At 37.8% G+C, this 24,175-nt stretch overlaps 1 protein-coding gene across 7 annotated transcripts in view; it reads left to right on the top strand.

Annotated features, from left to right (window-relative positions):
* The window catches only part of LOC135698113 (phosphatase and actin regulator 4B-like), a 540,677-nt gene that overhangs the window by 483,920 nt on the left and 32,582 nt on the right, over positions 1-24,175 (top strand). For 6 of the 7 annotated variants that reach the window (XM_065217985.1, XM_065217984.1, XM_065217986.1 and 3 more), the window contains 2 exons: positions 22,286-22,526; positions 23,141-23,170. In XM_065217985.1, coding sequence (XP_065074057.1) covers positions 22,286-22,526; positions 23,141-23,170 — 271 coding nt within the window. The remainder of the gene's footprint in view (positions 1-22,285; positions 22,527-23,140; positions 23,171-24,175) is intronic. The other variant, XM_065217982.1, reaches the window with a different exon arrangement.

Here is a 24,175-nt window from a genome sequence, read left to right as displayed (position 1 = left end):
AAAATATATGGTATGTTAGATTTTAACATATGGGAACTGACACCCGATTGATGACCTTGAAAAATGTCGAAAAAATACTATTTATCAAATTTATAGTGGTCCTGAAAAGAACCGTTTTGGTGTGATGGTTGAGTAATGCTGGGCTATTAGGGTGTTCCACACGGATGAGGCTAGCGAGCTGTAAGTTGTTTGGAACGAGGGTGACGCGCTTGGCATAGATGGCCCACAGCGACTCACGGAGATGGATCCCGATCAGTAGCGGTGAGGCTTCTTCCTCCTTCTTCGGTGAATGGACGCTCATTTGAGCTGCAGCTCGCTGCTTGCTGGGAGCCTTTCGTTGTGTACAATGTTCAACGCTACGCGCTAAAAGCACTGCTGCTGCTGACACCGACGACCGAACACCACCACACATGGTGATTGAATGAGCACCGTTCAGTGAGACCGGAGTGGATTCGATTTTTAAATTTGTGTTAGGGAAATCGCTTTTTGCAGGCAATCGGTGATAATTTTGATCACCATTGCAACAGTTGCATATTTGTGTATTTTTAAATAGTGACCTATTGAAAATTAATAAAGTGTCAATTTTAGCAGATTGGTAGATAAATTTCCAATCGTTTGGCTTATTTAGAATAAAATCCATCTGCTATTGACAGAGTTATATGTGGTCAAAACCTGACCTCTTTTCGTAATGCGGCGATTTTGGTTTTTTGAAATTGCACTCCCAATATGTTGCCGAAAGACGTAATCCTACGTAAAAAAAAACTTAAGTTAAGCTCCATTGATATCTGTCGAGAGAATTTTTAACTATGATGATTACCATATAATTGTTTTAGTTCACCTTAAAAACTTTGCAGAAAACAGATAGAAGGTTTCAGGCAAGCTGTTAAGGGAAACCAAAAAGCTCAAAACAACGTGAAGCAACAGTGTGAACTGATGAGTAAATTCTGAGCTAAACTGTTTACCATAGAATTGGTCAAGTCTATCTGAACAACTTTGCTCAAGACAGGAGTCTTCTATCTAATCAAGATGTTAAGTTAGGGTAAACAATTCAAAATTAATGTTGTACGAGCGCCAGCTGGCGAGGGAATTCAGTGCTGACCTTTTTTCCACAAAATAGGTCTTGCCCATCTGAACAAGTTTACTGAAGATGGAAACCTTCTATCTAGTCCATCTGAGGGCAAATAATTCAAAATGTCTGTCACACTAGCGCAGACTGGTGAGTGAATTATCAGCTGAACTTTTTACCCAAAAGTAGGTCTTGACCATCTGAACAACTTTACTCAAGACGGGAACCTTCTATCTAGTCCATGTGTTAAGTTACGGCCAACAATATCACACTAGCGCCACATAGAGTCATTACTGAGCTGAACTCTTTACCTAGGTAGGTCTTGTCCATCTAAACAACTTTGACTAACACGGAAAACTTCTATCTAGTCCATATGCTAAATTAGGGCAAACAGTTCAGTACTATTGTCACAGTAGCACATCCTGGTTAATCTATTATAAGCTGAACTCTTTACAATAGAATAGATCTTGTCCATCTGAATAACTTTGCCCAAGACGGGAACCTTCTATCTAGTCAACTCTTAACTCTTAAACTCTTTACCATAAAATAAGTCTAGTCCATTTGAACTACTTTGCCGAAAAAGGAAACCTTCTGATGTTAAATTAGGGCAAACAATTCGAAATGAATATCACACTAGCTCCGCCTGGTGAGTGAATTCTGAACTAAACTCTGTTCCATAAGATAGGTCCTGTCTATCTGAACAACTTTGCTCAAGACGGGAACCATCCATATGAGGAGGATCTGTAGATAGCGTTATAAAATGTGTATATTCTTCCGTCTAGCCCATACTTTGTAAAAACTTACATGAAAAAAGTCTGCTCAGGATTTCGAGAAACCAAAGAGGAATCAAGCTTCGCCGAGGATCAAGTCTATTCAGTCTTTCCTATCGCTGAAATACCCTCCCAATGAAAGCTGAAGGTCAACCCTTTCATTTGGTATTTAATTCAAAATGTTCTATCGGGGGTCATTTTTCCACATAAAATTTCTGGAAAAAAGATCTAATTGGAAATTTTCGGTATGAGATTCATGCGACTAATTTCTAAATGTTGTAGGCGAGAACATTTAGAAATTAGTCTCAAATAAAAAGGGACTCTAAGCTTTCATCCGGTGAATGATACAGCGATACTGATTTTTTTAAGACATTGGTTGCTTTCAGTGAAACCGTGATATCGGTGGTGCCGGAGCATAAAATGTTCATATCAAAATGATTGGTGGCGGGTCACAAAAAGTTTTGAAGAACCACCATCTGTTTTGGTGAAAACTATTGTATTAGGTTGATTAGGTTGGTTGGTTACCTAAGCAAAATAGTTCGTTTACAGCCAATGTTTACATTGAAAGCAAATCGGTAGTAAAGTTTGCAGTTCCTATCGTAATGAAAACTCATTTTGGTTTCAATTATCGCGACATAAGGCCGTTCGCAATGCTGTTGTATTTTATAAGGACTGTTTCAATTTGAAACTAGAACAGAAACGCACCTCTCGCAATGCTGAGTTGCAGTTCATTATTCGAGCACTATTTTGCACCAGATTTGCAACTGCTCGACTATTCTGTTTCATTTCTGAGCGAGTTTGAAACACGAATGGAACTATGTTTCAAATTTCATTGGATGTATTTAAAGATGTTTCGAAGAGCTTCACAAAAAAAACGGAGAACTTCATAGAGAATAGTAAAGGTTATGGAACATGATGATTGCAAACATCTTTTAGAACTGTGCGTTGCACTGATCGTGTTGCAGTTTTATTTTTGACAGTTTCAAATTATAGAATGGTCGAGTAGTTTAAAACAATTTTGAAACTCAGCATTGCGAACGGCCTTAGTCTGATATCATATTGTGCTTTCATGCACAATTACCCGAGCAAAGTTAGAGATCACATTGAAATCAGAATTTGCTGTTATGATGTAACTTATTTTGAATACTCCATTTGATCTCATTTTGGTTGACTTAACGGTTAACATAACAACAATGAGAGCAACATTTTACACTGTTGAATCAAATGGAAAACTAATCCTGCTTTCAATGAAATCAATATGATTACTGATTTTGCATTCATAATGTTTAACTGAATACGGTCCTGGCGTAAACGGTTAGCATCCATGCTTTTCACGCTGACAGACTTGATCTCAAATCTCACCTCGGTTTAGTCACGAAAGACCTAAAATGTGTTAAACAAAACAAATAAAAAATAATCGTTAGTTCAACGACGATGAACTTAAATCAAATTTTAAACAAGAAGTTAACTGCAGAACTTCAAGTTAAGTTGCTTTGATTTGAAATTTCTTGACTGCATAATGAAAGCACAATATGAAATCAGACTTCTGTCGCGACAGTTGAAATCAAAATGAGTCTTCATTATGATAGGAAAAACAATGGACGCATTAGTTTAAATGCTCCAACGAAAATAGTTGTATCAGTTGGAAAACCCAATGGTTTGGTTTTACAATATTCGCTATATTTGATGAAATTACAGCACTCTAAATTTGAGTGTACCACGCTCCACAACATCGAACGCTAAGGATTGTTATCTACCCTGCTAGCACTCATCAGGTATCTCAGATATCTTCAATTCGAATTTGAAATTGTCCTCAAATGTCTTCTCCGCTAATGTTTAACTCTTCGAGCACCATACCAATATCATATGTTTCACTGTTTTTTTATAAAGATATATAATTTTAAACGGATTTCTGATGTTTTAAACTTGTTTGGAAAGCATATTAGATTAGAGTTTAATTCATCATAATATCACAATTGATTTTCATTTTTTTCGAGCTGATGAATTTTCCCAACAAGCATACAATGTAGAATGGTCCAAAGTCGAATTTTTAAATGCATTACTAAAAAAGTACTGCTCTCTGCAAAAAATTTGTAAGAAAATTATAATCTGGATTTTGGTGCGATGTAAGAAGTAGGTACCGCAACCAATTAAAATATTAATTATTTAATATAAAAAATATTAGGAAGGAACCTAACTAATAGTATAAATATATTAGAAATCGGATAAATAGAATCTGTGATACATCATTTTTAATTAAGTGTCGACTTCATGTTCAGCGTGGTGCTCAAAGAGATAAACAATCAGCTCAGAATCATTAAAAAATCATAAATGCTAAATATTGGCTCTGCCTAAATATTGGCTCTGCCTCTCGATAAAATTGCCTAAATATTGGCTCTGCCTCTCGATAAAATTTCAAACTAATGTGGGCCCTTCACTGTTGGAACATTTTTTCCAAAGACGGCAACTTCCTATCCTGGAAGTGTCATGAGATATAACGTTCTGGTTGAGCGAAAGAATTCCGATTTGACAATCTGAGAGTCTGTTTGAAACATCTCCCATTTTCACAATGATTCGATTAAAACTGCCTATGTTTATAAAAGTCTTCAAATTTGCAATTCCAACATTGACTACTCAAACGCAACACATATCCAAAAGCAAACCAGACCCCATTTGCCAGTGATGACGTCGATGTTCAACCGTGACTGCTATTCTCCACGGAGCAAATCATCACCGTCGTACGTACGTCAAATGCATTTATTTCCATTTATTTACTCCACTGGAAGCTTTCGTATTTCATGAATGAACCGTCCTTCAATTATCACGCTATAAATATAAATTTTACGCATTCTGCTACCCAAACTGGCCGCTATAATTCTGTTTGTTTATTTTTACATTTATACGACACCGTTCGCAAACCCCCTTCCCAATCGAAAAAGTCCTCATCACTACCAAAAATGTTCATCCATTTATTTCGGCCCCATGTCGAAAGTTGTACAGCATCCAAAATACACCCACGCGCCTTGCGGATGCGTCTCCTCATTCCGATCGAAATGCCGCAGCGATGATGAATCGTCTGTCGGCCATCATCATGCATACTCAAAACTGAAAACTCAACCGTTTCAATGTGTGTTTCGTTTCTTTAAAAATAAACCCGATTTGGCAACAAGAACACAACACAAACGGCGCCGCAGATTTTCCACCGAAAACAGCATCACTAATCTTACATACGTTTTTTACGCTTCACCCGCATATTTACCACAACACTATGGCTATGATAACTAAACGGGTGCCTACCTACACCCTTTCTGCGCCAGTTGTTTGTTTAGTCGCACTTGCTGTGATGGTGGATGGACCAGCCCAAGTTGCGGACACTCACCTACCAACTTAACCTTCCAAAGCAATGGATGACAATATGTAGCATATAAACATGGCAACAGTCAACTCTCGCTTATAGGATATTCCCGCTGATTTCAAATTCTACCTAGTGTGTCATGGTTCCTTTGATACCGAGAATTAGGGAGAGTTGAGAGCATCAGGTTAAACATTTCCATAAGTGTACCTTCGCACTGAAATGGCCATCAACAGCTGTTGATGGCGGATTAATTCGTACATGAAAATGCTTGGGATGTTCAGTTTTAACGAATTTTCGCACACGAGAAAAGTCATTCACTCGCGCGAGTACCACAGAAACAAGATATCCGTTTTAGATTGCTAACAGATTTATGAAGGAGTGTAAATTCTTCTAAGCATGTTGACTCAGAACAGACAGCAGTATAACGTTATTGATTTTACAAGCTCCTTTGATATTGCGAAACATGCATGATATCAGAGCTACCGTATCACAGCTTGTAATATCATCCGCTGTTGCATGCTTGTTAATGCTTGTATAAGATAATCAAATGAGATTATGGCTTGGATTATGCTCATTGGTGAGATTTGATCCTTTGATATTTTCGTTACACTGCTCAGAATAGACAGCAGTATAACGAAACAGACGAGAAACTGAAAAAAATCGAAAAATTTACTCTTCCGAAGGCAAACCGAATTGAAACTGTAAAAATTTGTCAGTAATGATTTAGAATCAGCGAGTGTGTCGCTTTTGGGTCAAGTGTTTGAATCAGTGGAAGTATCTCCAGAAGTTTCTCCCGACTTCCTTGATAAGTCTTTTTGGCTTCGCATGAAAATGTCTTCTGATTTCCTCGGATGTGTTTTTCTGGACTCCCCCTGAAATGTCTTATGACTTCCCTTAGAAAATTGCACCTCTAGACCATTCTTCCGATTTCCTTTAGAAGATCTTTAGACTTCCTCTGGACTAAAGAGACTGAATTGGGTAAAGAGGTGACATCTTATCCATTTGACAGGTCTGCTCGATTGGAATGACTTTGACAGATAATGGATTGTTCCAATTTTGACATGTGTATATGCAAACTTTCTCCTCAGATGTTTATTATGAGACTTCTGGGAAAGTTTTTATATGTTTCACGCAAAAATACGTCTGAAATTGTATCCCGATAAATTGGAACATATTCCCGGAAATTAGGAAACGAGATTTTTGGAAAATTTCCCGGGAAAGGAAACACTATCTTGCATCATAGGCGTAAATTTAGGGAGGCTAAGTAGGGTAAAAATTTACATCGACCTAATAGTTCATTTTCGTCCTATCTAGCAGAAAACATCAAATATATATACACAGCAATTCCATAGCAATGGATCTTACAATTTCGTAACAATTGTTAATTTTGTTTATTATCGTAAAATATTGGACCCAGATTTTTATACTTCGCTATTAGGGTGACCGTTTCCATGTTAGGGTGGTCCGGAAAATCGGAATTTTCTTCATTTTTTTATTAATAATCATAACTTTTGGTCAAATTAAAGATTATTTAATCTAGTTTTTAGGAAAAATATAAATATGGACCACTATCAAGGTTTTACATTGAAAACATTGATTATTTATTAGAGTGGGTCATCGTTGTATGGAAAAACGCCAATCACCAATCGAGAACAACCCTTTTTTGGTTCCATTTGGAGTCCGAAATAACTGTGCAAAATTTGGTTGTAACTCGGCTTTCAGCATTGCGTTTGAAATTTGTATGGAAATTAGTATGGGAAAACCAACTTTTTTGCATTTTTATCCCTAGAGACCACAATTTTGCATAAACCATGCAACTAAGTATGTAAAAATATAGTCCAGGAAGTGTCTAACAACTTTTCCAAAGAAAGTACAGTGCTAGAATGTATATAAAAAAAGTTATAACTATTCAAATATTTATGGTTTGAATTAAACACCAAAAATCCCTTTTTCTGCCAAAACTGCCGGTGTACCATTGGGAGCCAGATTCCAAACTGAAATATTTTCGGAGTTCTTATCTTGCCGATTTGGTATGTTCAGATGAATTATTCAAAAACAATTGCTCTATCTCATATGTATAGCTGGAGGAGGGGTAATAATATACCCCGCCCCCTCACTCATATCAATAGAAGTGAAGTTTCAAACTGAAATAACTTCGGAGTTTCTTATCTTATCGATTTGGTATGTTCAGATAAATTATTCAAAAACATTTGCTCAATCTCATAAGCGTAGTTAGACAGCGGGGATGGGGGCTTACCATATGCAGTTTTTAAAACGAAAATTGTTGTAGTGTAAATATTTAATACCCACTTGTCCGTTCATTTGTTAGTAAGGATATGTTGTTTGAATTATTAGTCCAACTGCCATATTATTTCTATATAAAGCTTTTGTTTGAAATATTTAACTGCCATTCGGGCCACCCGCATATAGAAAACACCTTTTCGAAATTTCGACCGGCTTCATGCAAAAACCGGCAAATGAGTGGAGTAGTTATACAAATTATTTCAATGCGATACAACGAGTTGCTTCCTTGATGGTTGCCAACGATATTGCTGAATGAAGGGTGAAGCTAATTTCTGACTTATCAAGAGATCCACCCGAGATCTAGTTCAACAGCAATATTTGCTTCAGGGGATAGAACAGCATCGAAAAGAGTACCCTGAGAAATCGTAGAATATATTAAAATGAAATATAATCATTTCAATCTAATGACATTTGTGTGAAGGTAATGTGGATACACGCTTTACAACTACTTTTATGAGATTGAGCAAATGTTTTGAATAACGCATCCGAACAACTCGAGAGATGGGAAACTCCGATGTTATTTTAGTTTTTATCTTTACTTTCATTGATATAAGTACACAGCAAAAAATAAATTTTGATATCACATCAAAGTGGTGTCAAAAATATGGTGAAATATTATTTGCCAAAAGGACAAGTTTATCATTAATACAGTGCATGAACTGACATTACGCTGCTTTTACTGCATTTGTTTATTTGTGTGGCCATAAAAATTACATGAGATTTTCTACATGATTGAAGTGCATCCTCTTGGATGTAATATTAAAATTTATTTTTTGCTGTGTAAGGACCGGACAGCATACAGTAAACCCCCATATCTAACTACGCCTATTAAATGGAGCACATGTTTTTGAATACATCTGAACATACCAACTTGACAAGATCATAATCACCGAAGTTATTGCTTTACTTCCATTTATATGAGTGAGGAGCGCGAGATAAGATTGAAAAATTGTTTGAGAATAATTCATCTGAACATACCAAATCGATAAGATAAGAAACTCCGAAATTATTTCAGTTTGGAGTCTGACTTGGCAGTGTTGGCAGAAAAAGGGATTTTTGGCATTTAATTCTAAACATTGATCTTTGAACAGCTATAACTTTTTTTTAGGGGCATTCGAGCACCACACATCCTCGAGCAAAGTTGTTAGGCACTTCCTGGGCTATACTTTGACCGAAGACAACAAATCAAGATACAGATACAGTAGCGCTGCACTTGAGTGAAGGTGGAAGCAAAGCATAAAAAAATGAGCAAATACACAAACCCTTTCTCTGAGGATGTAATCTTTGCTATAAAATTCGTTCGAAGCATTTACCTTTGAGCGGCAGATGACGCGATTGTACCTGTCTCATAGCGTTTGTATGAGAAAATGGAAGAGTTGCCAGTCTTCTTGATTTGTTGTCTTCGCTTTAACGTATTTAGATGCGTGCTTTGTGCAAAATTAGTAATAAAGATAAAAAAAATTTGGTTTTCCCATACTTATTTCCATACAAATTTAAAACGCAATGCGGAAAGCCGGGTCCCCAAATTTAGCACAGTTGTTTAAGACCCCAAATGGAACCAAAAAAAAATCGTTGTTCTGAAAAAAGGATCATGATGACCCATCCTAATTATTTATAAACGATTTTCATGGTTATGGGTCCAAAGCCACTAATGAATTTTATATTTTGTCTTGAAAATTTGGACTTTTTTTACAACATATAAAAAAATTTGTGATATAGGGGAATTTACGTATTCTCGTCAATCTAAGCAGCGTATGCACTTCTACTAGCATTTTCTCAGCGTCACGCACATATATGATGTGTCTGTTTGTTTACATTCATCTGCTGCTTGCTTCTCTATCCATTCCAATCGACAGAATTTTTCAAAACGTTTTGAAAGCGTTTTTACAACGCTCCAAACTTCTCAGGTGAGTGTGACTATTGTCGGCAGTCTCTTTTTCTTCGGCAACCTTCCCATTAGAACTGCGTGTTAACCAGCTGTTCTATTATCGGCAACTCGAAATCAACCTCATTTTGTAGTGCGTATGCTTTATTTGAAGAAAAATGTAGCATTACTGGATTGCTCGATCGTTCAAATATAATCAGATTGAAGCTGAAAGGCTAAACAATCGTTTGGACACATTCAGGGAAGTGCGTTGATGGGAAAACATAGTGAAATTAACGTTTAAATTTTGGTTGCCGAAAACAGTCAATGGGTGCCGAAGCCAACATTTACCCTATGTTTTTTTCGTTTCTGAGCAACAATTTTTCATGACAGTTTATCTAATCTAATCTAATCTAGCACCAAAACAGCCAGTTCTTGAAAGCATCCTGGAAAATGATATATATACCTACATCATTTTTCTTGTCTATTTGATATATGTTTCACATCGAAGATGCGTCACACATATCAAAACGGCCAGGCCTACCCAGACAACCAAAAATCGTATAACAATGTACACACAATATCGTAAATTGCTACAGTTTAAGTCAAAATCGCATATAAGAATGTCGTACCTCGCATTATGTTTAAGTTAAATCGTATAGAATGCAAATTTCCGACCTATATGCGATGACTCATTTTTCCGTCGTACTGTATCCCAAATTCAATCAGATTACATCGTAAGACTTTTCAAAATGAATTTGTTATTACAGATTAAATCGTGTATGATGTTAAATCAACTCGTTTAAAATTAATTTAAAATATGCACGTATATGGCCTCCACTTTTGTACGTATAAGCCATTTATTTGCATTCTATACGAATTGTTCGTTTGTATATATGTTTGTACATCACGAAAACAACTTTGAATATACGTGCATTCTGGTTGTCTGGGTACTGTGCAGTATTTAAGGGGCAAGATGATTCACATACACGATGCTTCAGAATCAAATAAATGGATGAAACGTAGGGTACGTTCCGATTTTTGGTTATTATATGATTGGTTGGTCGTTGGAAGCATCAAAGCTAGAAAGGTTAAGTGATGCTCCATTTTCTTCTGACAGTTGGGGCATGAGCACTAACTCTTGTCCTAGCCTTTTATGACTTATGGCTATAGCGTCATTACTCGCTTTCTGAAAAGAGAAAAGGGAAAGGCAAAGGAGAAGGGCAAAGGGAAAAGGATTATGTGAAATCTATGAACATAAATAATATTTTTGATCTGAAATATACAATATAGAAATAGATAACGGCGCGGTGGTCACTACCCGAGTCTAGTCACTATTATCAAGTCATAAAAAAGTAACAAGGACTAAAATGTGATCCTTTGATTACTGGAAAATCTTGATTCCCTAGTTTGAAGTTGTCACGACTAGGGTTCGGTGGTAGATCTTACACCAGTAACGCACCACAAAAAGGTGATCTCCCAACTTTACTGGTTTGAAAAAATAAAAATTTACAAAATGCAACGAACTCACCAAGTTTAGCCAATTGAACCTGAAGGCTGCCTGACATGTGTTGATGTAGAAGTCCAAATTGTAGACGAAGCCTGACGAAGATCAACATGAACAATTTTTCATGACAATTTATGAGCAAAAACTAAAAACATTATATTTTTGAAAATTTCAAATTTTCAAGAAAAAAATATAACATTTAAAAGCTACAACACAAAGCCTTTAAGAGCGCAAAGATGAATATGTATACCCTTTGTTCACAATAACAAAAGAAGCACTCCAAGCGTATCCATTTTTCGAGCATCCATTTGACGTTCCTATGTGTTTATACGAAATTGAAACCCGTAGGCTGAATTCGGAATCAAGAAGCAGTGTTATATTTTTAGCAAAATATAAACAATTTGTGACTCTTTAGAAAGGTAAATAAATTTAGAAGTCATCTGCAGCAGATACATTTCATTTTGTTCACAAAAATCCGCTCGAAAAAGAGTGCTAAAGTGCGGTTTGGGCGTAGTAGGCCGAAAATTAGATCTAACCCCTTCTTTTGACCAAAGGCAAGCTTCGTAGTAAGGCAAGCGTATTTTACTATTACCACCCCCAAATCCAACAATCCCAAACTAAATAACGAACATCCCTAATTTCCCATCCATCGGAAAAATCTACACCCACACAAGTGGTATAGCGTAAAAAATTTCACTTCACCAAAAAATAACTGACCACCACGCAGGTATACTTTTGCTTCTTCTGCTACTAGTACCTCTGCGGGAGTGTTCGCCTGACGCAAATTTTACCACCTGTTGAGCACTTATGAGTAGGCAGACAACCGCAGGTGCTCTTTGTTACACTCGCACTCTCACACTCACCTTAATTTGCTTTTTCTTCGGCATCAGGTGCACAATTCGCTTCTCAAATAAACCTGTCGATTATATCTGTCCGTGTGTGCGTCCGCCCGTTCCTGACTTAGAGCGCCAAAATCGATTTGAACTGCTAATTTCCGTTTAGTGTGAAAGTGTGACTGGATTGTTGTTAATTTAAGCATGCCTCTATAACCGTGTCCGTATGTCAATCACCTCCTGCTGCATATCACCGGATCAAAATTCTGCCTGATACAGTTTGCAAGCTCATTGCTACCTCCCGCTGAAAATATGTTTTCCCCTTTCAAAAGCAACAGATGTTCTTTCCGACCGTTTCGCCTCGGGTACTAAATGGGGTGGGGGGAGGGGGAGTCGGTGGTGAGTAGGAGTATCGAAATGATGACGATGATAATCGATTTGGGGATTGCGCTATACCACAACCACTAATCACTATCTGACACGCTATACACATAGTGAAAGAAAAATAGAAATAGAGCTGTTTTGTGGCATCAACAGGATAATCGCCAATAAATTAGACTTTTTTCGGTAGCGGCAGGTTGTGGATTTTTAACGATTTGTGCGGATGATTGAGAGAGAAATGTGTACGTTGGTTATGAATGATGAGTGGTATCATAAATCTTGGTGGTAAATCTTTTGCCAAATGTTTTTTTTTATCAGTTGATTTATTTGGTAAGCGTCACAAAAAACATTAAACAAATTTTTACAATTAATTAACTATTTCGAAACAATGATTGGTAAGACACGTGCGTGTAAGAAAGTTTACAGCAGAAGCCTCGAAAACATCTCAATCAGGCTCCAGAACCATTTTTCTAAGAGCGGAGTTTGATTAGTCAATTTCATGGCAATAGTTTTAAAACTTTAAAGCTCTACTGCCTAAAACTGCTTTTTGACGGGGAAAATAATTTGAGCCATGATTAACTTCAATAGGTCAACATTAAAGGCTGTTATGTTTGACTGGACAGAACTTAATAGTCAACTTCTGCAGAGATTAATTTGCGATTATATTGGGCATCTTACCAGTTACGTTTAGAGGTCTTATCGGTCTACTAGATGAACTGGATGTAATGTCGGCCTAAATGCCTCTAATTTGGTCTCATACATAAATTCAGCAATTAACTAAATTTTCAATAGCGTCCTAATGGATATTTTAGTGCCGTCCCAATGACGCGTTCATCTAGATAAAATTGATAAATAGCAGATTTTTAGCGATGGGCCCAATCTTAGATCCATAGGCCAACATTAGAGCCATTCCCCCTATATGATCCTTATCGATGGTTTCTGATGGCTGTCGCTTTTGCTAACTGAGTAGAAGATCGTGGGTTTACTCCCAAGCTCCTCCTAAATAAAATCATTGGAATGATCGCATCGCATGCTTAAGCGAATCCTGACCCATATCCTACCCTATCATCCAACACCGTAGCATCTATGGGGGCGTCGGTGAATCGCTGACGTCCCTTTAAGTAGATATTACATCAACCATATCATTTCTATCCCCGTAGCGGAGAAGATGGGCGTGGGTAATTGTCATGCTTTTCCTGTTCTAAACTCTGATTTGAAAGCTATCCACTCCTAAATAGTTTTCCTTGAGCAATCAGTATAAGAGCGTTAAAGTATATAGGGGAAATGGATGCAATGTCTGTCTAAATGCCCCTAATTTGGGCCCATATATAAATTAAGCATTCGACTAAATATTAAATAGCGACCAAAAATATCCATTAGTACCGTCGCAATAAATAAAATCCCAAAGATAAAATTGATATGGGCCCAATCTTAGATCCATTTCCCCTACATTTCTACGAATTACTCCGTTACAAACGCAACGCAACGCAACACCTTACGAGTTACGTTTAGAGGTCTTATCGGTCTACTAAACCAATCTTATCGATGGTTTCTAGAGATTTTTAGGTTCACTCTGTAGGTAAGCACTACTGTGGGTGCCTTACGAGCTAACTATAGACAACTTATGGATAGATTCCCATTGACTTATTTGTGGATTCCAAAAATTCTATAGTCAACATGCCTTTTGCATCCTCTCTATGAGTTCGTTTACATCAGAAATCTTATGGATCAACTCAAATTCTTATGGGTTCAAAGGCTTTACTATTTAGGTCCACTTAAGATGCCATATGGTTCAGTACCTCCCTGTTTCAATCTTTATGAGTTAATTTCAGTGGCAGGTCTATTGCTAAAGAAACAACTCCAGATTTTGTTTTGTCATTTAGCAGATGGATTAGAGCGGACATAATCTACTTATTTGATTGAAAGATGTCCTTCATTATTCTATTATTCCTCTGAAGTTGAGCCATAAGGCCTACAAAAATTAAAAAAAAATATGGTTATACAATATGTTAACGCCCTTAGTTGTAAAGTCGTCAGATTACAAAAATCACCGGAGTTGACTCATAAGGTCTCTGAAGTATACCAATAAGTCTTTGGTCTTAATCCGTAAGGCGTTCCTACTTAACTCATAGAGCCTCTGTAGTCGACCAAAATGATGTCCGAAGTTGAACCCTGAACCCTTGGCTTTCCCTTAGTTCAATCGGTAAAGGTGGAACTATAAAGCAGGACCATGATGAAGCCGGTTGGGGAAAAACTCCCTAGTTGGTTAATTCCTCAATTTCCCTGGTGATAGAGGGTATCATAGTACTCGCTATACAATATACCAATCCAAAGCAAGGTTGCAAAGACTCATTTCAGCTAAAATAATGTTTTTCGGAATAATAAAACCAAAAGATGGTATGATGGCATGTTTTACTTGTAACTTACAAGAAGAGGTTACAAAGTATGCGTTGGAAACATAAAACCTGTAAATTTTGCTTTCTATGAGTCACAATCAGCGATTTGCTGATCGCTGAGTGAGTGAGTGAGTGAGTGAGTGAGTTTGTGAAAAATCGCTGATTGTGACTCTCATGAAGTGAAATAAACAGGTTTAATATGTCAAACACATTCTTTGCAACCTCTTCTTGTATGCTACCAATTCAAAATTTGATCATGGCATCTAATTATTTCATAATTTTGAAAAACATTGTTTTAGCTGAAATGAGTCTTTGCAACCTTGATCCAAAGTTGGTAATATAGGTATATAAAGCTGTAATTTTTTTGTAACTTGATTTGTTTTCCGTCGATCTTATATCCGTACTGAGTAACAATGCTATGAACTCAAGACGTGATCAAAGTTTTTATGCCTCAAAAAATCCCGACGGTGCGGATTTGGATTGAACCCAGACCCTTTGGAGTGAGAGACAGTCTCGTTTACCACTACACCACCGAATCTACTGAGAAAAGGTCAATTAATAACTGTAGAAGTTGCATATGAGACCAGACGTAAAGTTCCTGTTGGGATCAGTAATAATCAGCGCTTTTCTCCAAGACTGCTATGCTAAAATAAAACTTACAATTTATCACTCCAGTTGAATATCTAAGTAATTAATCTTAAGGTCTGTTATAAGGTATTTATAACGCCACTGTATTCAACCCAAAATTCATTTGAAAATGATTACAAAATATATCAAGAATATTTTAAGCACTGAAGTCTCTGAACTTGATTTTTTTTTATTAGAGAGACTTTCAGCCATGGGCTGGTTCGTCTCTTAAAAATGAGGTGTGAGGAGTTCAGATGGGAGTCCCCTTAAATACTGAGCTAATAGGCGAGGTTCTAGAAGAGAACCTCGAGGATACAGAAGTAGGGATGGGATGGGTGGGAGCTCCAGAAGAGAGTCCCCCTAATAACGGAGTATTAATATTTCAGAGTTGGGTTGGTGTTGAACAGTGTTGGGAAAATATAAAAAAAAATCAAATCTCACCAACGCCCAAGATCACGCTTGATTTTCGTAGACAAAAGACAAAAATCAACAAGCAAACAACTGCGGTTGATTTTTCAAGCTATGATATCGCAGCTCGGAATATCAAGCTAACAAAACTCACCAGCTGCAAATCTCAACAAACTGTGGTGAGATTGAGTTTCATGATTTTTGCTTTACGCCCGAATGCAACCGAAACTTCCATAACGGCTGGCAGCAGTCACTTCGTGTCTGCCATCGGTGAAGAGTAAAAAGAGATAGCAACGGAATCATTTTTGTGTCGAGTCAACTCTCAGCTTGATTTTTGCATGTTGTGAATAGTCTCCCAATATCAAAGGAGCTTGTAAAATCAATATCAAGCATGATATTTTGTTCCAATATCACGCGTGATATTGCGAGCGCATGAGAGCGGAAAAATATCAATTGATTTCTGATTTTGCCAACACTGGTGTTGAATTATAAACCCTTTGAAGTAAACCTAAAATATGTCTCAGGTTGACTCATAAGACCTCTGTAGCTGATGCATTTGGTCTCTAGATATAACAGAAGATCAACTAAGGCTTACACATAATACCTACTAATGGGGATCGACTAAACCCCACGACCTTTCAAAATAACCCGTTAAGCTTCTGGAAATCCCCGTAACGAGGGTAGATCAGCTCTTCGTGATGCGTTACAGCGTTGGATCTACCACCGAATCCTAGTCCTAGCTACTTCAAACTAGGAGAACATGATTTTTCAATAGTCAAAGGTACACGCCTTAGTCCTTGTTACGTTTTACGCCTTGTGGGTTGTCCACCGAGAATGATCTTGAAACAAGAAAAAAATGGGTAAGCCTCCGATCTGATACCTAATCCTCATTCGTTGTTCTCTAGTTTGAAGTTGTTAAGACTAGCGTTCTAGTGCATGGTCAAAATCGTTGTCATTGATTGATTTTCTCGCCATGGAATGCTACAATAGATCAACTTATTGGTGACAATGGAGTTATGTCCCGCACAGAGGATAAAATAGCCTTCTTGTATCGACCCACAAGATGTCATAAGGTATCTAAACTTGACTCATAAGGTCTCTGAAGTTGACTCATTGGCCTTCAGTATCGCCGTATGGCGTTCGACGTCCGGACTCAGCAAGCTAAGGTTAATCTAGAGAGATGATATTTGGAGTTGACTCATACGACCTCTATACATAATTAGGTCTCTTAAGTTGACTCGTACGGTAATTGAACACATTCTATAAGGCCACCGAAGTTAACATATAGGTTCTCTGAAAGTTTTAGATACGCCGGAACCGGTTCCGCTAGGATCCAAAAAGGAAGCTTTCTAAACCTCTTTTACTGGTACCGTCCGACGGCTCAAAATTTATGATTCTTCATCCAGAAGTAAAAAGACATCATGTAATGAACCAACAGCTGGATCTGACCACTTCCGGATAAACCGGAACCGGTACATTATGTTTGAAATTATCTTTTTTGAACCTTATTAAAACCGGTTCCGGGTGTCCAGTTGTCGCCTGTTTAGGCACACCTAATCCAAGTTCATTCCATGATGTCTTTTTACTTCTGGATGAAGAATCATGAATTTTGAGCCGTCGGACGGTACCAGCACATGAGGTTTAGAAAGTTTCCTTTATGGGTCCTACCGGAACCGGTTCCGGGGTATCTAAAGAGATTTATCTATGTATAGAGATCGTATGAGTCAACTCCAAATATCATCTCTCTAGACTAACCACATCAGTTGGTCTATGGCATGATGCCTATTTACTTCTGGATAAAAAATCATAAATTTTAAGCCGTCGGACGGTACCAGTACATAAGCTTTAGAAAGTGTCCTTTTGGGCCATACCATATCCGGCTTGGGGGTATCTGGAAGTGGTGAGATTCACCTGTTGGTCCATGGTATGATGTCTGTCTACTTCTAGATGAAAAATCAAGAATTTTGAACCGTCGGACGGTACCAGTACAGGAAGTTTTGGAGGTGTCCTTTTTGAGCAATACCGGAACCGGTTCCGTAATTCCGGAAGTGGTCAGATCCATCTGTTGGTCTTTATTACTTCTGAATGAATTTTGAGCCGTCGGACGGTACCAATGCAGGAAGTATTGGAAGTGTCCTTTTTGGGTCCTACCGGAACCGCTGCCAGGTGACCATGTGTCCGGAATGGCCAAATCGAAGAAAACCAAATAAGGGTGCTATTCTAAGACACTTAATTATTCATTTGAGCCAAGAGATCAAACATCGGTTGAAAAATTGATCTTTGGGAGTGAGTAGCAGTCTGTAACTGTCTGTAACAGTCGCTAAAGCACAATGTGTCACATCTATAGATCTCTGAAAGCTTCGTTTGACAGCAAAACGTTCGTTTTTAGAAAGTTAGAAATGTCATGAAATTTCATATCTAACTTTTATCGTTACAAAGTCACAGCTTTGTAAAAGTGTCGCCAGGCCAAAAATGACCCCAATGCACTAGGAAGGTTACGCAGTTATCCTGTGAGGTAATCGAACATCGGATTCAGGAGGCTTAAGTTAACCCATACGATGTCTGAAGTTAAGCTTAAAACCATCAAAGTTGAACATAACCCGTAAGACCTTTTGAGTTGATTCATAATACTTATAATGTTACCACAAGGCGTCAGAAGTTGAGTTGAGAGATAGTTGGAGTTAACCCTCTATACTAACTTCTCAAGAATTAGATCGAAAGGTTTCTGGAGTGTACTCGTAAGGCCTCACAAACTAGCATATAAATTCTTAAAAGTTAACCCAAAAAAATCCTGTGGAGATATGTGGAATTGACCCTTGGGAACTCTGAAGATGATCCAAGAGATATCTGAGCCGAGATTCTGGAGTTGCCAACGCGGCCACAAGCCTGACATTGAATCATGCGGTCGTCAAAATTATGCTTTTGAGACATCTAGACTCTTAAAGCTGTAAGTGGATTCAGCAGCCCTCATAAGTTTACTCATAAGGTCTCTAGAGTTGACTTGTTGAGCTGAGCGTTCTAGTTATCTCGTAAGGCAATCTAAGTCCACACTCAGGAATCCGGTTAAGCCCTAAGATATCTGAAGTTAAGATTGATATGGTGAGCCCAGTATCCTGAGAGCCGCTTGCAGGGCACAAAGGGCGGGACATGTTGTAAGAATGCCAGACTACAATCCCGCAAAAATGGTGAGCATAGCGAGCTAGGTGGTTAGGTTAGACCAAGTGGAGCAAGATCTTGGAAGTGTAGGATGCTCAAGCAACTGAAGACAAGGAGCAACGAACCGAGTTAGTTGGTGTAACAATGTACAGCAGGTGAAGTCTCACCGAGGAACGTGTTATCACAAGGCCTCTGAAATCAACCTGAGAGATGTTATCACGACGCATAAGGCCATCCACGTTTTCTGAAGTTTACCCATAAATCCTCTAGAAACGATCCAAGGAATACCTGAACTTAATCCATGAGATCTCAGAAGTTCCACCGAGCCAAGAGTCGGCTACAATTGAACCATACGGTCGCTAAAATTGGCTAGATATCTAGACTTAGACCCGTAAAGGTACATATAAGATCTCTAAACAACACTCTTATAAGGTCTCTGAGATTGATCCGAGCAAGGCTCTATGACAGTGATTCTCAAACTTGTCTCGATAGCGATCCACTTGTAGGAATTTTATAAGCTCGCGACCCACCAATATTAAATCCAGATGTTCTGTGACCAAAATGCTCATAAAAACATGGCATTTGAACGACTTAAAACTCCAAAACAGCCTCTGCATAGAAAGATAAAATAGAAACGACACAATTGTATTAAATCGACAAATCAATCCAAAACGACCTCAAATGTGCGAAAATGATCTGAAAACACTGAAAAAGTTATCTAATCGCATGAGCAGTATCAGAACAATAATGTAGTATTGCAACTAATTAGAAAACCACCTCATAATGCTGTAAAAAACGACATGAGACCTACTTTCAAGACCAAAATGACCGTAAAAACTAAAAACTAAATCGCAAAAAAGGCCCCAAAACGCTAAAATGGCTTTTAAAAACAGCCTAAACACGATCAAAATAATCTCGAAAATACTTAAATAAGCTTTAAAACGTCAGAATAAGATTTACACGGTATATAATTGCTATTTTTATTGCATGATTCATGAGATTTGTCATTTTCAGGCCAATTTAGCGTTTTTAAATTGGCCTGAAAATGACATGAATCATGAAACGTTAAAATGGCCCTAAAATCGCCAAAATTTGTCCAAAATAAGTCACAATGGCCTAGGCTTTCCATAATGTCAAAAAGGCATTGAAATTGATTATCCCTGTCCCTGTCTTAAATTCAGTTAAATTCTTTTATAAATTTCAAAAAATTATGATCGAGTTGTCTGCTCTATGACATTACTCCGAATGTCATTAGACCGAATGTCCCAAGTTGTCAAAAAACAGCTCATGTTTCAAAGACAGAGTCAACTCCAAGAGAATGAATTATTGACTATAATGTGAAGGGGTCTAAGATTGAGCCCACGATGTTCAGCTCTGTAAGCAAAAGCGGTCGCCACTAGACCACCGAGATCCTTACATTATAGCAAACCATACTGCGCTCAACACCAGTGAAATATTGCTATTAAAATAGAATAACATCCCTGGGAGCAATAAATTAACCGTATCAGGCTTCAACGTTCTGACCAACTTCTATAAGTAGCGATTTGCTGCGTTTTCTTCAACTCAAAAAAAAACATTATATTCTGACGGCTATAGTAAAGACCAGCCTGGGACTTATCCCACGATTTTCTGATCAGTAAGCAAAAATTGACCGCTACTATGCCACCGAGCTCCTTACATCTCAACAATCCACTCCGGCTGACGATCGTTCAACCCCATATATATTTTCTAACCTGGATGGAGCATACGTTGCGTTGTACCGAAAATATCACTTTTTCAGAGAGAAATTACTTTCAAGTATGGGTCATTCCAGCTCAAGTGGGTACAGAATTTAAAAAAGTTGTGGTCGATGTCAGCGATTTGAGCCAAACTTGGCCAAAACGCTTATTTTGGCATTCTGAACAAACGCCTTTTTTAATTTTGCTCTAAAGTGCCTAGATTCTTCTGGGCTACAACCCTGGATTTTCGAGATTTAAAAAAAATTCAACTTTCAGAAGAGATTACTCCACAACCAAATACGCTATTCCTGATCTTAGAACGTCAATTGAAAGATTTTTTAATGTAGGTTCACATAGGTGTACCCACATTTTGTTTTTGTTATAGTAACTACAGTAAACAGACTGATTACCGGCAGGTATCAAAATGGTCCAAAAATGGCCTATTTTTACCATGAGTGGGCTCAAATTTTCACAACACTTTGGAAATTCTTGTACTTGATGTGTTTCGAAAGGTAAATGATTTAGACAAACAGTTTTTGAGATATGACCAGATGAGTGAGTGGTAGTTTTAGCTTTTCTGGTGGAAAATCAATGCTATTTAATATTTTTATTTTTTATTGAATTCCTTCACGCATGGCATAATGATATTTTTCTGTTATTTTTCACATGTTCTGGGCAGGATTCTCATTATATGAAATCATAACTACCTCATTTATTTACTTCTGTCCATAATTTAATTATGGTCCTAAAAGTGAAAAATACGTTCCCGTGGGATACAGCCAAAACGTGCTTTAGAAGTACGATGAAATCAGATAGATTAGCAGGTATATAAAATTTCACTGGGTTGTCATTCGGTATTCTCACGATGTACCTAGCCAACCGTAGTCACCCAATGTTTGCAGTGTGAACGATGGGTGGTTCTCCCAACAGCTGATGCAATTCGTGATTCATTCGTCTCTTCCGAGTTCCGTCTTCCATCTGCACTCCAGCGTAGATGGTCCGCAACACCTTCCGTTCGAAAGCACCACGAGCATAGTCCAGGTCTTGTGGCCGTAGAGGACCACCGGTCTTATCAACGTCTTGTAGATAGTAACTTCGTGGTGCATCGAATTTTATTCGACCGGAGTCCAAAGTAGGCACGATTCCGTGCTATATTGCGTCTTTGAATTTCTCTGCTGGTATCGTTTTCGGCCGTCACCAGTGAGTTCAAATACACGAACTCCTCGACCACTTCGATTTTGTCAGCGTCAATCTGAACTCGGGATGGGAGGCTACAACTTCTTCCTCTCGTGTATTTCGTCTTCGATGCATTGATGGCAAGTCCAATCCGCCTAGCCTGATGGACTTCCTGAAAATCGTGCCACTCGTGTCTATCCAAGCTTTTCTTATCACACCTTCCAACGCCATGTAGTGCTGAATTGAAGCATCAGACTAATACTAATGGTTACTTAGATTTGAAATATGTATTACTGTAAAATATTTCAGAACATTGATTGTTAATATTTTATATAATTTTTATTTGTTTGATTGCCTCAATTTTTCAATCTATAGTCCTAATTCTTATTATATTTAAAAGATTTTTCTTTTCAAAACAATATAGGGAAGGTGTACCAAAATGGCACGGTTCAACAAACAATTTTAGCTGCGAAACAGATTAAACAGACAAAAGTTGACGTATGCTGCCAAAAATCAGACTAGTCTTATACAGCTTTTAACCAGCTAGGTTATTCGTTGGGATGACTGATAACAACAAATTACGTACAGGGTCAAAACTATTTGTTTGTTAAAGAATTTTTACCTTAAGTTTTCAGATTGTTGAGAACCACCACAAATACCTACTTATAAAGTAATCAACTTCGACTCCACACTAAATTGCATCCCACCATTCTTTTCGCCGCAGATCATGAAAACAATGATCACGATGAACTCGACTCGGACGAGGAGTACATGTACACAATGTCGCAACCAAATCCCAACATCGATACCAACCGTATCGATGAGATCCCTGCGAAGGAGCCCAAATTCAACGCAGTGCCATTGAAATCAGCTTTAAAGAAGAAGAGTTCCAACCCGGGAACGCCCACCCAGGACAACCGGACGCTAACGGTGCGCTACGACAACAATCCAACAGCGACGATCAAGTAAGTGTGCCATTTGCCAGTCGATTGTGTTCACAAATTGAAAAACAAAACAATACAGCGATTGGGATGTGTGGGAGGATGTCGAATTAAATTTGTTCCTCACTCATTTCCCGTGCAGCCACATCACCATATACAGAATTAGTCGAACACACTCCGTTTCGTTTCGTTTTGGTTCTGTTCCGAGTATTTCCTCTAATAATTCTCAGCCAGGAACGATAGTGAATAGTTTATTAGATAGTGTTCGCTCCTTTTTGGCTATGCTGAACCTCCCGAAACTCTAATCGATCTATCCCTGTAATGATGTTTGGTTCGAATTTACCCGTAAAACTAGTGGCTATGACGATTGGGCTTTGATTGGTATAGTTCCTACGGTTTTCTTACGTTTCCTACGTTTCACCTGTTATTTCCCAAGAATTCTATCCGCTCACTAAATTTTCCCATGCTATCGTGTGTTCAGAATAAAAAGAAATAATTCTATCGTGCAGCCTGAAGTTGAACTTTTTCCCCTATTTCTATGATTTCGATTTCTACAACAAGATACTCAAGCTATTTGAAAAACCGAATACCAACACTTAACCAATGATTTTTCTATCCACTTTATTGTACATTTTTAGGCCAGTTTTACGACCACGGATTAGAATATGGTAATTCATCTTATAGTGCTGTCTGTGTGAATATGTTGAGTTTTTCTTGTGTTTGTTTGTTTGATTTCTATGTTCTATCCTAAATGCACCTGTACTTAACCCTGCATACAATTCTTTCTGGTTTTCTCGCTGTCAGTCTTTATTTTCTTTTGAACTGTATTCTTACCCCTTATCACCCTCTACATTTATATTAAGCACTTAAAAATAAACTTTTGTCGTTCTTGCTGTTTTTGGTTTGGCTTCAACAATGTTCATTAACCCCGTTTTACCGGAACAGTCATCTCGCAGTTAGGCACGCTGTCACAGGCTGGTTGATCTACACTTATACTTCTTGGTGATCAATCCTTATAAATAGTCCAAAAACATATAATTGCTAAACTATTTGCGTTTGTAGTTTGTTGGAATATGGTAAAATCCAGTTATAAGCTGTACAATACAAATAGGTATGAAGAATATTGTTTATTGTAAAACAACCCATAAAACACTACTGCCATTTGTTGACACCACTCTAAAGAGTAGTGTGTACACTGTAATAAAAAATTACCTAAAATTAAGTTCTTTCACTCATCTCGGCAGTATAGTGCAGGAACCCAAAAGTAAGTATAGTGCAGGAACCCAAAAGTAAGTAAAGCGGGTCAAAGTAATTTTCATTTACTTGTGTGCAGTACGTAAGGATTTTTCCACTAGCTTTTTAACCAAAAGTAAGTTAGTTGTACCCAACAGTAGGTAAATATGATTATACTCAACGTTGTGTTCCAACATTTTACTACCCCTGTTGGGTGGTTTTGCTCCTCCGTTTTTGACAACATTAGAAGGAGAAAAAGAGACAAACTAGTCAAAAGTAGGTAAAAGTGAACTAGCCGTTGGGTACTTTTTTCTTACCGTGTACAACAGATGGTGGTAGTGTTGAAATGTCTAACTACACGACCTCTGAGACTAACTCAGTGAGAAAGTTATTTCTACTCAGCTTTATGAGAAATTTCTAAAAATGCATGTCACTCAGAT

Source organism: Ochlerotatus camptorhynchus, unplaced genomic scaffold, assembly GCF_037179485.1.
Source record: "Ochlerotatus camptorhynchus isolate MF236.1 unplaced genomic scaffold, CSIRO-AGI_Acam_v1.1 ptg000082l, whole genome shotgun sequence".
NCBI lineage: Eukaryota > Metazoa > Arthropoda > Insecta > Diptera > Culicidae > Ochlerotatus > Ochlerotatus camptorhynchus.
The sequence above is the reverse complement of the archived record's forward strand: the minus strand, read 5'-3'. Positions and strand labels throughout refer to the sequence as shown.